Genomic DNA, 16475 nt, shown 5'->3' with positions numbered 1-16475 from the left:
ATAAATTGAATGAAATGGATAGAAGACTATGTGATTTCATAAGTACGAATTTGTGCTTGCAAATAATGAAGCTTCAATTTCAGCCCAACAACGGAATTATGATATAAAATGTGTTAGAATGTGCTTGCATTCTTTATGGGTGTTTTAAATGTATTCTTGAGAATGTTGAATGACTGCATCAACTACATATTGCAATCTAGGTGTAACATTTGCTTTTTCTATGCAGGAAACAACGACAAACGGGAAGTTTGAGTTCACAGGAAACGGAAGTTCATGTGAAGTTTGGATTTATGTAAGTTTTTAGATAACGACTCTAAGGTACCTTATGCTTTAAAAGCAGAAAGTAAAAGGAAAGGTGTTCCACTCATGATGCGTCTACGTTTAACTTCCTTCTTCATAGCTAAATTGTTAAACACAGAATTATACCAAAATAATAAACACGCCTTCAGAAAATATGGTCTGTGAAAGGACTGCAGGAACGAACAGTATCAGTTCTAAATTTACTTTCTGCAACTTCCGAACCTCGAATGGCAGTAATAGTGACGTCATTGTAAGAATGACTGAGAGTGTCGATTGGTCCCTTTGCATATTCCAGGCAAATCACTGTGTTCGAGAGGATTCCGTATTTTGTTGTCTTGCTGACACCTCCATTAGAACAAAGAAAGATAGTTGATCAGAAATGAAATTTCGGCACCCGCAGGCGAATATTTCTAATTTAGAAGGTGGCGCTAAAGCACAAGTTTTGATTACAAGAATGCACGCGAACGACGTGCTTCTAGACAATGTGTACGCAGTTCTTTCGCAGCACAAGGTGATATGCAGGAAAATGTTGTTCCTGTGGTACGTCTGTTCGTCAGCATTGTGGACGCCACCTCAGACACGCTGTTCTTGCATGATGCGACACTAGAGACAAACATTGAATAAACCTAGACGCACCGACTTACATTTTAGCAGCCTTGCAATGTTTGTTTCGTTATAAGAAATGCTTTCTTTAGGCCGCCTCGAATGTTCTATCTATCAAAATATATTTTTTCACCTGAAAAGTGAACTTTTTTATTCTTAGTAAGCTCCGCTTTTGTCTGTGGCCGACCTTCTATTGCCGGACATGAGCAGTTCTGTTTTGTTATAATGATTACATTCCTTGCATTTATCTTGCCATCTTTGCCTACCGTAAGTTTCAGCGCTGAAGCAACGTGTGCATCAAAATAAACATTATATCACCTTTTGTTCTCTGCTGACAATGTTTCAACTACGTAGCGTGTCTTTACTGAATGAAAACCTCAAGTGGAGAGAAAGCGAGCAAGTTGATGGTGGTGTTATAAATATTTGCTTATGCTTTATTTTTCTTCTCAATAATTAATTTTCGACAGATGAAGAACTTGCTGATGAGTACGCGCCGAGCCAATATGGTTAAGCAATTGGCTGAGATTTCAGATGATCGTATTAGCCATCTATTCAGATATCACATACCTGAAGCTTGCACCTCAGGAAAGCTTTATGGTCGCACAATGATGTATTCTGGGGCATATATAGCCACGAGCGAAAGTTTCGAGACCAATGGTGCCAGGACAATTTGTTTTTGTTTCTTCGTAGCCAGAGCATGCCGGTTGAAATCCAGTTGTACAGCATACGTGTGTGTGTTGGATTAAGGAAATGCATCGAATAAATCATAGGTTGCGGAGCTGTGCTAGAAGAAATTCTAATTCATTGCTGACCTCGCAATCTTCAACCTTTTGCTCTTGAATGTACGCGGTGTTGTGGCACAAGGAATGAAGACGAGCTCTAAGAGAACACTGAATAAGCAAGGGAACATAATGCCTTTGTTTTAATTATTGGACCTTCAATTTGGTAGCGCTTTATAAAAGATGATTTTGGAAAACTGGAGCAGTTTCATATGTGACGGAATCACACTTATTGTTTCATAAAAAAAAAGAAGGTGAAGGCAAGTTCTGACATGTGCTTCGACAATTTTCCGTGCAGCTGGTCCACCGTCTCACACACACTGGAAATGCCAGCTGAGTTGGCTCCAACGCTGCTGGCCGAAAGCTTAGCGAAAATGCCGCTCATTGGCATGCTCCGTGACGTTAGCAGGTGAGTAATGCCTTCATGGTCCACCACTTCGTTCTCTTACTCTGGCATCCGCTTTGCAAATTCAGCGATACACGATAACTGGAGGAGCGCAAAGAGGAAGTTTTGCTGTTCGTTCTCGCATCGGGATGCAGGGTACTTTCCAGCGCAGACAAATATTATCGCACAGCGAAGCCTGCAATGTACAAGCTCGTACCATTCAATGCGTCAAAACTGAGTAGAACACCACCAAGGCACGAATTTTCCGCACTTCGAGGTAATTTTGCAAGACTACAGAAGCGGGCCCCGGCTACACTGCCAACGTTGCTTCTCTTCGCTAGAGCCACGCCCTATTACCTTTTCCTTGACCAAGCTGATTTTAGCTATATATAGAAGTCAATGCACCTTTGATGCAAAATTCGTACAACAACCTTATTTAGAACGAAATGCTAAGCGAAGGAGGGGCGTTGAATAGGCTTGCAAACACCGGCTCTGGAAGACCGGACCCTGGTGTTGTTTGTCAGGCTGTTCTGTGTCGCTCGTTATTTGGTGTTTTTTTTCTTCAAAATTAGTGCTGATCATATTTCCCGGATTTCAGTCCCTATATAAGAAAACAAATTCAGCTTACATCGGCCATCGAAAAACATTGGTAGCTGGCTGACAATTTTCATGTTTATTACAAAAGTAGCACTTGGATGCTCTATATGAAAGTGACATATAGAGCTAGCATTGGTGATGTAACTATAATTTATTTAGCTATTCTGCGGAATGGTGTTCGATAGGAAAAAACAGCAAGATTTAATTCAGTCTATTGCCAGAAAACAAAGTGATTATTTCAATAATTGCTCGTGCGTAGAGGCAGCGAGACGTTATCTTAATTGACGCCGATGACTGACAAACATTTTCTCGCTCTGTCATAGGCTAGTGAGTGAAATGGATTCGCACGATCAAGCTGGCATGATGTCTGGTGAGGTGACTGTGGACGGCGAAACCAGAGAGGTGACCCTCTGGGGGTACAAAATCAGGAGTCAAGGTAAACGTATATTGGCTGATAAACTTGGTAGCATCCATTTCGTTATGCGCATGAAAGACTGCGAATCCCGGCTTCCGACTCGACAATTTTGTCTGTTGTCGCTGTTGGGGTTGCAACCTACTCCACCTGTTTACTTACTAAGTGGTCTTCCTGTGATTACTCTTCAAGAGAATGACAATACGAGCACTGACAAATATATGAACACCTAGGCCTCGAAGGTGTAGAAATATACACGCCACTTGAGCACTTTGTTTGGACGTTAACTGCGCGCGGTCAATGCTCGCAAAATTTATTGCGCTTTCTTGTACAAGCTGTTGCGGCTAACCTTAGCGAAAGTTTAAAGTAAGCCATCTAGGAGGATGCGACGAAACAAAGTGTATGTGTGTAGTCGTCGCATAGGGGAAGTCGCACTCTCTTTGTATCCTGTGGGATGAGTCAGGATTATTTAGTAACGTCTCAAGCATTCCGTTAAGACCACATCTTCCATTCAGAAAGAGAGAGAACGTCCGAGAAAACATTTAATCAGCAGATTCTAACTACCTAATTGTTGCGTACTCATTTTTTTCTACGCCTGAAAGGACACACGCGGAAAGGATTGATAATACTGCAGGTGACATGCCCGCTTGCGCCATACCATTGCAGTGTTTTCAAACATGCCGCGTATGAGCAACAGCGCGTTTAATCTCGCGCTGCATGGCTTGCGTATTGTAATCGTGAACCGCCATGCGGGAAGCGCATCACTGGCGGTAATCGGGCAGTCGACGCCTAATTTTCTGCTCTATGATTTCCTTAAGCGGCAAAAATTTTCAAAAGCGTAGTAGATAATAGCAAGGCAGGTTCAATCGTTTGAATAGTTGCGGTCGAAGGAAGTACAATGAGAAAATAAAAAAACTATATTAATAACAATAAATAAAACGAACAATTAGAATACAGACAGGGAAAAGTAAATATGAAAGCCACTCCTCACTGGCATAGCGAGATGCAATAGTAACGCCTATACATATGTTTGGCAAGTTGATGAAATGATTATGCAAAATAAAACAATGCAGCTATACTCATATACATGTATATATATATATATATATATATATATATATATATATATATATATATATATATATATATATATATATATATATATATATATATGAATATATATATATGCTGTGAGATGTGTAACTATAGTTGCCGTTGGCATCATTGCATACCACCTAGCGCATGTGTGTAACTCCACTGACTAATTTATTTACTGCTTAGCACTGCTCTCACATTGTCGGCTTTCATTCGTCGTTATGTCCACCTTCGGTGTGTTTTGTGCGCATGCGCAGAAATCGTATCTTGTCAGTTGCAAACATTGACACAAACTCAATCGTTTGTTCCAGGAAGCCTACCACGCGGAACTTATGAAGAGCACCATCACTTAGGCTACCTTGAGGTAACCGCTTCTTAATTACCTGTCGTACTTATTGCTGATAAAAACATGGCACGTCACTGCTATATCTACATCGGAAAACGCGGAGCTTCATCTTAGCCCACCGTTTATGGCTCATAAAGTCGTAGAAGCATCCGCCATGCAATACCGAGAATTGGCGTAATTTCATACTAAGGACGGCATTTGGTCTATAGCTTGGCGCTGGTATGTAATCCGTTGCACCTTTCTTTTGTCATTATCTAGATAAATATTTCAATTGTTAAAAGAGAGTGATACGCGCGCTTGCAACAACCTACACACGCAGTGTTACGTTGTAGCCAGAGAAGTGAAAATTAGGCCAACATATTAAGACTATAGCTGACTGGTCTGTATACCTTAATGCTGCCCACAACAGGAAAAATTGGCAAGGAAAGTGTCAAACAGATATTAGATGTACCAGTAGTACACTTAACATAACACGCCGCATATATTTGGGTTCAAAGCTTATATTCAATTGAAAAACAAGGGACACAATGCTCAACAATGAGCTCAACCTGTAAGAAATACAGCCGAGCCAAATCTGGTAGTGGATGTAAAGAACAAATATCTTAAAAGGTTATTAGAGTTAGACAAAGAAGATGCTTCTATTGAATCTGCATGCGTCAGCGTCTATGCACCTGCTGTCCTGAACTCCTGTATCTACTGACGCACGAGACTAGGACTGCAGTCGAAAAATTCTACGACATTATAATAATTAGCATATGTTTCGTATGTAGTTCTAGTCTTTATCTTGACAAAAGTTCTTTGTTTCAATTCATAGGCACACATCAGGCAACTATAAATATGCAGAGACAGTTATTTATCCCATTTAATCACATTATACGTATATCCATGTTGCTAGTCCATTTCAGTAGACTATATGTAGGTATTTTGGTAGAAAACGGGACTACATTTTTCCACAAATTTGCTAGGTTACTGAAGTTCTACCTATAATAGTAGATTAGGTCCTTCTCACGCAGAATGGTGCGTTCTACGTTTCATCAATACATGTGGCTGCAGCCATAGTACTAGTCCTATTAGAATGATTGTACTGGAAATGTGTTAATTTCTGTAGTGGCTAGACCATGAGCAGGGAGAGTATCATTTGTATGAGGGGGGGGGGGGCGAAGTAGCACCTAAGTTCACGTTATTGATCTCTTACAGAATGGCGACATGTATCATTTGGTTCGCTCTACGAACTACGGAGGAGAAAACGGGTGAGCTGACACCTAGGCGATAGACGGCAGAGTGGTTACTTCGTGGCTTATGCCGCAGTACATAGAGGTCTGCGCATTTAGCGAAGGATCAAAGAGGACCTTTGATACTCGCAAGTTTTACTTTGACGGAAATTAAACGCCCTTCTGGCTTAAGGATGTTACAATTTACGTAATACTACTGTGCGAATTAGCTTTTTTTTGCTTTTTGTTGTCGATATATAAGCGACCCTAGAATATTGAACTAGAGAAACGAAAAAAGTTGAACGTCATTTATACTTGTTGAATGCTGCCAATAATAAAATATATGTGCGTACTGTGTGCTGCGCATAAATGATTGCGTTAAGGAAGATTGTCACTTTTATTTACCGCAGTGTTTCTTACGGGTCCATATACGCGCCTACGTCCATGATGCGGCCGATTGACTGCAGCCTTGTTATGATGGACGAAGCGTTGCATGCAGAGCGTAGCAAGACACATATAGGAAGCGGTGAGTTTCTACGCTGGCGTGGGAGCCTTAATCCTAGCCCGCATGTACACCCGCGAGAAAAAGTGCACGGACCTGGGATTGTGCGATGAAACTCATTTTCTCCTCTGTGTGTGAATGCAACTTGAAATTAAAGACTGCAGTCCCAACTTGACATTACGAATTTTCTAGTGCACTCGTAAGCTTCCGCTTATGCGTGCTAATTACGAAGGAATTCAGGTTCTTCGGCGACCCTGTGGTCCGTATACTTTTGCTCATGGGTGTACACTTGCCGAGGCGCGCAAGCTCGCGCATCCGCGCGTTTCGTTCGTCGCGCCTCGCCAGGAATGGTGGCTTGTATCGACGAGAGAGGCACGCTCACATAGCTCGCTCACATACATTTTCACGAGCACCGTTTCGTGCTTTGTTATTGACGGCGCTCCAAAAAAATGTCCAAGTAACAATAAACGCAATTGTTTTATTTTTATAGTCGTTCGACTGGCGCAGAACGCCAAGAAAAAGCACATCCTCGAGCGACGTAAATCTGCTTCGCTGAGTGTTGATTGTGCGACGCCGTAGCTTCGTATAGCGAGGCGCGCGAAAGACGCGAGGCAGCCAAAGCGCTGACATTTGTCTGGAACGGATATACGCGATCGTTCCGCGCTTGGACGCGTACGGCCTGTCCCGCAACGTGTGCTACTGCGCCGGCGCGTGCGTAACGCGGTTGCCGTTCCGTAATCTTTTGGTATGCAAATCCGAGCATTTGCGAGCGAAGCTACAGCGCTGGGGCGGCGCGTTTCTGTGCAGCTCAAGAACGCTTCTGAATTGTGAGAAGCACAGGCTGCCGGCCGGTCTGACACGCACGCTTTTGCCGGCGTAAAATGGCACTCCAAAAGTTACTCATATCTGCATGCGTATGAAAAAAATGCATAAAATATGCTCAACACAGCGTCGCCTAATCCGAACGGACATTTTTATATTCTCTTGGCACCTTTAAGGGCATCTCAATCTCCATTTTACTAGGATAACTATTCGAAAAGTGACTTCGCTAAACGTACGTTTGTTTATCGGTACGGCACGTCAACAACTCAATTTCTTTTGGCCTACTATACTATGTGCTCTACTATGCATTTGATCACTTAGTCGTGAATGCAATAGCACGACGAGCACTATGTAGTTGCATGTACTGCTTTCCCACAGGCCAGGTTTTTCTACCAGTCGACGTAAAACGTGCGGCACCTTTGTTGACATTGGCCAGCGACGAAAGCTCTTCTGATGTCCATCTCACTGCGATCGACCTCAAATGTGAGAAGAACAACGGGTCCGGCTTTATACTTTCTGTGAACGGGTAAGTAACAAGCACACTACTCTTGTTTACCCGCTGCCTCCAGCAAGTCTAAACGGGCTATGGTGTTTAATCTAGATAGCATTTACGAATATCGTGATGTTGTTCTCAAGTTTGTCTGTAATTCCACGACGAAGGAGCTAAATATGGCTGCGAAAACCGCAAATCAATCCGGCCGTACGCGACAGTGTAGCAAAATAAGTAGCAAAGAACGGCAAGCATTTGCCACTGAGAAATGACAAACGTTGCCATTCCTCTTCTGCACACAGATCCGAGCGGATGACTGACCACATTCCAGAACATATTAGGCACAAGATAATTGAAGGTGAGCGATCCAAAAGAGTTCTATTTAATGTTGTTGGTGTATTCTCTACAGTTTGGCCGCTCATTATAGCGTGCGTTGGAAACAGTCATGTGCTCGGGCCGAACGAGCAATATCCAAGGAAAAAAGAGCGGAAGGCTTATTGCTTGCTGGCTCTGACGTACATAATATAGTAACGTAAAAAGCCACGACATGCTGGGAAAGACGAACAATTAAAAATACAGAATGGTTCTTGAATGAACATGCGGAAAACAAATAAATTATTATGACATTACATAAAAAATGTGAGCTACTACAGCCTTCTTCGGGGGCCCGGTAAATTGATTATTGCCTATACGGCTGATGATAAATCGCTAAACAGTGTAACGCTGTTTTTCTTAGTAAATATTCTATTTCTTCAGTAAAGTGAGTTAGCGACGTCCATAGCTTGTCATTGTGTCTAGATCGATGTCAACATCAAACCATTATGTGCAGGCTGCGCTTTGCGTACATTCAGTGCGCAAAGCGACAATGGTAAAATGGAGCGTTGTTATGTTAGGCATTTCATCATATGAAATACCAGTAAAAGGTAATCGCACTGTTAATCCCCATTACGACAACTTCAAAAGAGCGGTCACGTTCGTTAGGAAACTCCACAGAATCATAGCATAAGAGCTAAAATTTTTTCGAGTTGTAATATCGTTTCCTTTAATGTACACTCTCTTATACGGGAATATTTTCTACTACGGATATTTTACAAGAAATTGCCCATTAGAGTAGACATTTAGCCTATAAGTCACTAAAATTTGATGACAAAGCTTACTGCTGGTGGCCAATATTATGCATGATCCTTATAAATTCTTCGCCCAAGCTACATGAATATTTCATTCCCGCTGATATTTGGTGGGTGCTCTCCCATTTGCTTCCTAAAGATGGCAGTCGGGGTACTGGTGGTGCTGCAGCACGCGCGGTTAGTCTGGCATGCTTAGCCGGCACAATGTTCCGCCTGAGCCTCTCATGCGTCGTTAACAAGAATGCGCCACCTGACGTTGGCCAGCTCCGTGTCTCGATGAAAGGCAACCAAAAGTTGCGAAACTCTCTTCCTGATTACCGCGGGCATCCTCGGAGAACACAGCGTCTTTGTAGCTGTCGTGTGTAAGGCCTTTATTTTGTAGGTTGTAAAGCGATGCCTTTCTTTCCGCGGAAAACTGCGGGCATAACCACATGAAGTGTTTTACGTCGCCGATCTCACCAGATAAGGCACAAAGTGGGGTCGGGAATCATCCAGTCCTAAATAACTTAGCCTGAGCGTCAGCGAGGTTAGTTCTAACGCGATAAGGGAGTATGGCTTCTCCGCCTCGGACCACAGTCCTTGGAGCACACAGGTTTTATGCGAAGTATCGTGAAGTGGCCGAAAATAACTGTGCATTGATTCCATTGTTAGGAGCAAATTCTTTGTGCCTCCCTATTTAGGGGCATATGACTGCGCTACGCGCAGCAGCGTCAACTCTTTCATTATCTCCAATACCAACGTGCGACGCGACGCTCTGAAAGTTCACCTCTGATCCTTTGGTCCTGAGATTTTTAAGCAGCGCCAGCGATTGCGGAGTAAAATTTTCGCCAGACAGGCTACGATGTAATCGCTGTAGCGCTGGCCTTGAATTCCTGAGTACGACGAGGTCTCGGGCAAAGTAGACGCTTAATTTTCCCAAAGTGGGGCTGAACGCAGCGCTTTCTACCGTCGTAGCCGTGTCTAAGCGACCCAGTCGACCAGACCGTGCACATAACGTTAAGGGAAGCTATGCAGAATGCCGCTGCGCAGTTTTCTGTATGTACGCACGCCGAGCCTTTCTAAAGTGTTTAGAAACGACGGAACCTAGCCTTTAAGACGCAAACACCAGGAGAGAAGTAGACAGACACACGCTGAGACTGGCAACAAGTTTAATGAAATTAACTACAGAAGTTTGCAAGGCAGCTAGAGCGCGCATGCGTCATGCATACCACGTGGGTATCAACAAAACCCAAAATGACATCTAGTAACCACATTTTTCTAAATAAGCTATCTCTTTCTTTGACAGCGACAACGAGGGTACACTAACACATTGATTGTAACCATGTTTTCGGATATGGTACGCTTCAATCAGTTCTCGTTCGTATCGTGTGGTTCCCCTGCCAATAATTTGTGTGTCTTCTAGAACAGGTGAACAGCTGCACACTCGGCAATGAGTAGGCAGGTTTGCCCCTCCTCCTGACGGGACGGCCGTTTCGTGTTCTTTTAAGCGGGCAACAATACAGGGCCCCGTCTGGCCTATATACACGCGACCACACTTCAATGGTATGCGATAGACAACATTTTTTTATGCAGGTTGTGAACTTATGGCTGGTACTGCAGGAACTCCTAGGTTTACGATTTCGAATCCTAGCACATATGCTTGACACCTCGTAGGTCGCCGAGAACACAACCCGAAAGCCGTGCCTTGTGGCGACTTTTTTCACATTGTGGGAAACCTTGTGGATATAGGGCATGACTTAAACTCGCTTACGGTCCTCAGTGGCAGTGCTAAGTGCCCTGCCTTCTGTTTTTTTTTTAACTTTGTCTCGGTGTTTTGAAAACAGTGTCAGGAAAGCCGGCCAGCTGTAAACGTTTAATCTGCTCATGAAAACTTTGCTCCATTGAATGATGGCAGCTTCTATTGAGGGCATTGTTGATGCAGACGGCGGCTATGCCACGCTTCACTAGTTTAGAGTGCGATGACTCCAATGGTAAAAGCTGTTTATGGTTACGAGGCGCATACATCCAGCAGACGTGACCATTGTTAGAGAAGGTTAGTTTTAAGTCTTAAAACCTAATTGCATTGTCTGATGCCAGTTGTTTCGTAAACTTTAGAGCCTTCGTGCACGCTCTAAATGAGCTAAATATATCACTTGAGGCCGATTCTAGCTCCAAAGGGTCTTTGAGGTCCAACAAGATAAAAAAATCCTCAAGATACCTGAAGACCTTACCTACCCTATCGTCATTTAAAGAGCTGCTTAGGGCTTTGTCAAATTTTGAAAGAAAAAATGTGGCATAAGACGTGTGCTACACTGGACCCTATGAAGATACCATTCTTTTGCTTAAACAATTCATCCAGAAATGATTTTGAAATTTTAGGATGAATTTGTTTGCGCAAAAGGTATTTTTTATGCGTCACATAGTGCTAGGATTTCTATTAGCCTTCATTTAAAATGGCGTTCATTTCTCTTTAGACTCGCGGTTATTTCTTTATTATTGATTCTCCTCTGAGATCATGTATAAAGGAGAAAGGTAGCATTGTACGCTTCATTGTGTCCAAGCGCATTCAGGTATCAAGAAAAGCCTTGAGCATGCCACTCACAGGGCGTCTATACAGCGGCGCGACGTCCCTGTAACAGGTTTGGCGAGCGTCTAGCAATCCTGCGAGATACAGGCCGGAACGAGATTTCACGTGCCTGTGAATTTTAGTGCGCGCTTGATCTTACTTTTCTTTAACTTCGTGCTGTATTGAACATGAAGTAGCACGCAAACCCTACCGCTAAGCTAAGCTTTGAAGTCACGTCAGCCCCGCCCCTCAACCCCGTCCCTTTAGGCCAAACCGTCGCCTTGTTTCAAATAAAAGAATTCTTCATTCATTCGTAATTAAAATCTCTCGCTGTCTCTTTATGTCTCGCAAGTCCAATTATGAGTAATTATTTTTCCCGAGTGGCATTGTGCGTTGTACACGGCTAGAAGCCCCGTCTGGAGATATAACAATTGTAGCCTAATTTTGTGCTTTTACAGCTTCGCCAGTAATCCAAGCGTCGCTCAGCCTACGTTATCGATAGGTCGGATGTCAGTGCTTTATGCTAAAAAAAAACAAACATTACAATCGAGCGAAATGAATCCTTTATATCATATCAAGAAAGGCAATCCCGCAGCGGTCTGGAGGACGACGTATTGTGCATTGTCAAGTCGTTCTTGTGAAGATTGTGCGCCTTGAGAGCAGGCTTTTTTTCGCAGTAAATGAGTTCACAAATGGCGCAGTCGCTAAAGTTTGCTGACTCCTTTTTCTGTTTTCTCTAATGTGTCGGTGCAGCAGCTTGGTACCTGTACATATACATTTCCTTTTTAAGCCTATCATATCGACACGCTTTAGTTCATCCAGATTTTATGTTTACTACGAATTTTATTACGTTAAAGTAAGTGTCGAGTGCTCAATTTTTAATCTGCACAATAACAAAGCAGTCTTGCCCAAAAGCCGTCATGTTTAATCGTATGCCTTTACTTTAATCACGCGCCCACACTTTCGGTCCTCCTGGCATGAAAAATAATAAAAAAAGCTAGTGCTTCGGAAAAATTTGTTACTTCAGTCTACAAATACTGCAGGCAGTTGTCTATTTCAAATACTGCTTTTACAGGGCTTCTTTTTTTTCTGGTGTTGTGCAGAGCACGAGCTGCCCAAGGTGTTTCCACTTGTATCTGACATCAGGGACCAGTGCAGCAGAGTTCCTCAATTGACGGGGGGCAAAGGATCATCGCTAGCTGTGCTGGATTCAATCGCCACAGAAGTGCAAACGGTGCGTCGCTGTAAGCATAGGAAAGCGAAAAAAAAGGACACCTACTTTATTCGATTTAGTAAAGCAATGAAGGGGGCTCGTTGTTGAACGTTCATGGTTATGTTGCGCTTAGTTTTACAGTGATGATATTAAGTGAAGGACAGCTAGACGTGGACGTACGTAGCGCATTGTACGTCCACGTTCTGTCCTTCATTTAATATCGTCACTGTAAAACTAAGCGCAATATAACCATGTACTTTATTCGAGACGCATAAAGGAGAAGTGCGGCGCTGTTGTTCGTCAAAGTCTTTTACCGAGCGGAACCGCTTATCTTCCGCCGCCATTGCGCTAGTTCTGTGGCATTTGTTTTCCTGTGTGTCCATTATTTAGTGACGCTGTTTGATCATATTTCTAAAGATGAACCAACTAGCCCTCGCCAAGATGTTACTATCGCCGTTCAGCCTCCGCAATGAGGAATGAATTACGTTTTGTTAATGTGTTGAAAGGACACAGGCGAACGAGCGTGAAATAAAAGCTACATCTAAGGCAGCTATGATTGTTTGGAGTGTTTGAGGCGCCCTGATTTCAAAATAATTATGGTTGACAGCTCTTAGTAGAACAGCTAAGCAGAAACGTGACATTGAGATTAGAATATGTTGTATGACATATGCCTACGATGCTTAAACGATATGATTAGGAAGGGTTGATTTATTAATTCATTTTATGATATGCGATGGGTTGTGCTTTCATTGGCGGGAATTGCAGGATGTATCGGCGTGTGGCCGTTTTCTTTATTGACCATTTAGGCAGGTTTATGAAACGCACTTTATGGCCGCAACGTTTTTCACATCATCTCATGTCATCGTCATCTGACCATTGTAAAATGTATCGGTTGTGGCGCAAACGGTGGCACAGTGGCTGACAGCATTTCAAATTTCGCACAAATAAATTGTTCAGTTTCAGTTAGGAACTTCTAAATGAGTAACATTATAATGAACATACCGGGTGATCTCAATTTTCTCTTCATTAGCATCAAACTACGAAAGGCACTAGGGAGAAGCGCCAGGCTAACATCTCGAGCATTTTACCAAAGCTTGTTTCTCTCTCGCTCACAGAAAACATACTAAAAGAAATGAAAGAATTCGGGGTGAAATAATTGATTACAGTCATCATGTGTAAATACATGTATAGAACACTGTGTGCAATGACCACCGTCACGAATTGAACAGTGTCACGGTAATTATTTCTTAATCAAGCTCGAAAATAGAGAGTGATATGAAGGAATTTACAGCTTAATTTATTGTTCTGCACATGATCGTCACCCATGGCCGATATACCGGCGGAGAGGAAGAAATTGCGAAATAGAAAACAAGCTCCGTCTGTATAAAACAGAAAAATGTGGATGCTTGCCCCGTCAAGAGAAATTCAGTCGTAATGAAGGAAACGGTATTTCTAGGAAAAGCCTGTTTGTCACACGAATATTCTTGACAAATTATTTAACGGACACTGGTTGCTATTGAACACGTAGTACATGAAACAAGATGCTGAGCACGAGGTCGCGGGATCGAATCCCGGCCATGGCCTTTCGATGGGGCGAAATGCGAAAACACCCGCGTGCTTAGATTTAGGTGCACGTTAAAGAATCCCAGGTGGTCGAAATTTTCGGAGTCCTCCAATACGGCGTGCCTCATAATCAGAAAGGGGTTTTGGCACGTAAAACCCCAGAATTTTATATATACGAGAAGAAGGGGGGTTAACCGAGGGGCCCTATTTTTATTAGTCATATCATAACAAGCCAACAAACACTGACACCAAGGACAACATAGGGGAAATTACTTGTGCTTAATAAATGAAACAAAGAAACGATAAATTAATGGAAATTGAAGTGGATGAAAAAAGAACTTGCCGCAGGTGGAAACCGAACCCACCACCTTCGCATTTCGCGTACGATGCTCTACCAATTGAGCTACCGCGGTGTCGTTTTCCCATCCGCTTTCTTGGGTATTTATGTGTCCGAGTAGAACCCTAGGAGTGTTAGCCAGCGCCACCACTCAGAGACCTTGGCGGCGGGCGTGGAACGTCCTTTTTGCCGCAGGCGTCACGAGAACGTGATCTATTTGGGTGAAGGCAACTGGCCAATAAACCCACATATGCTACCAGAAGTCATCAATGTTGCCGGATTCGAGACCCTCGTTATGTAATCAACGATAAGAAAGGGGGTTAACCGAGGGGCCCTATTTTTATTAGTCATCAAACACTGACACCAAGGACGAAAGCACGATATATATATCGTGCTTTCAAGAAAGCTAGATGGGCAAGATGGGCAGCACTGATGAAGCAGCAGGATACCGACCGACGTGACGACGTTCTGTGGCCCATTGAACATCGGTTAACAATGCAATATGCTATTAACGCTCGGACGATATTGCGAGTACTGTGGAAAAGAAAGAACTGCGGCATTGCGTTTTACAGCCATTTCAAGTATCGCCTAATTATCACACAATCACGAGCAAGGTATTGCAACCATGGCAACGAGGCGTCAACATGGCGGACAATTGGCGCAATAGCAGCCACCTCACAGAAGCTGCTTTGACCATAGAAGTGACGTCACTGGGGACGGCGCGCCTAGCCATAGCAGAGGCCATGACTACACCTTCAGCAAGCTGAGCATGCTGGAGAAGCATGGCGGGCCAATGTTGTTAGGCGGCATCAACGTCCTCGGCTATTGGGCGCCGAGCAAACACGTCACGGGAGAATGAAATGCGGCTCTACTACTACTGTGGTTACAGTTAAAAAACTATGCTGGTTTGGATGGGACGAGTTCTGTGTGATTCCACACGAAATTCTTTGATCCTTTGAAGATACTGACAGGAGAACTGTTATAAAAAGTTGCTTGATGCATAACGTCTTTAAGTATCATGCGTTTTGTTACTGCACTGTAACCGCTTGTTCATTCGCCTGTTCAGTTAATGGCCTTTCATATTCAGTTTTCAGTACCTCGTGGATTTATCATCACAACCAAGTCATACGAGCTTTTTTCTGCGAACGAAGAATTCGGTAAACTGGTGCAAGAAATTGAGACTGCAAGAGGCAGGTGAGCTTTTAAGATGGAATTATTCAATGAAAATGAGCGTATTAGCGCAGAAATAAATGTTTTGAACTAAAGTGAGAAACGTCTTTACTTGTGGAAGGTATGTTTGACTATTCTAGTAGGAAGATTGTGGCAGCTTACAAATTACTTTTGTGTGCTATTAAACATGCAGCTTCACTCGCAGGATTTCATGGAGCGTATGCGCTTTCTTGTGAAAAGGAACAAGAACAGCACAGCTTTCTTTGCATGCGGAGGCCTACCTGCATGATTTAACAATATTTCACCTCAGTGACGTCATGCGGGTGTTTCAGATGACACCAATACACAGACGAAAAAAAGCGACTGCATGAGAAGTTCTGAAATTACGCTGCAGCAGTAGACGGATACGTAATAAAAATTTTCGCACTGATGATTGCTTAACAATTTGGACCTTATAAGATGTCTGCGTGGGGACCGAACTTAAGCGATAGGTGGTGCGATTGAGAAAAACTAAAAGAAAGCAAAAGTGTCACGTTCGGTTTCTTATTTACACGATATAAGGAGATGTCGGCGCAAAAATACGGCGCCATTCGTTTGTTTCAGTGCGTGTTGACGTAGTTACCGCACATTTTTCAAAAATTTTTGCAGAGATGACTGGCAAACAGCGCTGAAAGAAGTGTGTTCCAGGTAAGTTTTATGCTTTGAGACATACAGAATTAAGCAAACGTATCTTAGAAGGGCTCAGGATAACGATTTTCTAAGAATAAAAAAACAAAGGGCGGCTTCATATTGGAAAAGTATGCTATCTCTGAATACTAAGAGGACACTGTGAGAACTACAAGGATGACAAAAAAAGTTATGAATCTTGGGTATATCTATGGACATCATTGGCACTTGTAGCGTTGATGACACACACACACGCACAGACACACATACACACACGTGGAACCGAGGAAACGCGCAAGCAAGAAAATAAAG

General features: G+C 43.0%; 1 protein-coding gene across 1 annotated transcript in view; it reads left to right on the top strand.

Annotated features, from left to right (window-relative positions):
- LOC142572936 (rifampicin phosphotransferase-like) overlaps positions 1-16475 on the top strand; it is a 109539-nt gene that overhangs the window by 12365 nt on the left and 80699 nt on the right. The window contains exons 4-14 of the mRNA XM_075682395.1: positions 227-292; positions 1981-2091; positions 2988-3100; positions 4483-4535; positions 5715-5767; positions 6139-6254; positions 7431-7578; positions 7845-7900; positions 12318-12448; positions 15415-15521; positions 16146-16184. Of these exons, the coding sequence (XP_075538510.1) occupies positions 227-292; positions 1981-2091; positions 2988-3100; positions 4483-4535; positions 5715-5767; positions 6139-6254; positions 7431-7578; positions 7845-7900; positions 12318-12448; positions 15415-15521; positions 16146-16184 (993 nt within the window). The remainder of the gene's footprint in view (positions 1-226; positions 293-1980; positions 2092-2987; positions 3101-4482; positions 4536-5714; positions 5768-6138; positions 6255-7430; positions 7579-7844; positions 7901-12317; positions 12449-15414; positions 15522-16145; positions 16185-16475) is intronic.

The sequence above is a fragment of the Dermacentor variabilis genome, chromosome 2 (genome assembly GCF_050947875.1).
Source record: "Dermacentor variabilis isolate Ectoservices chromosome 2, ASM5094787v1, whole genome shotgun sequence".
Lineage (NCBI taxonomy): Eukaryota > Metazoa > Arthropoda > Arachnida > Ixodida > Ixodidae > Dermacentor > Dermacentor variabilis.
The sequence above is the reverse complement of the archived record's forward strand: the minus strand, read 5'-3'. Positions and strand labels throughout refer to the sequence as shown.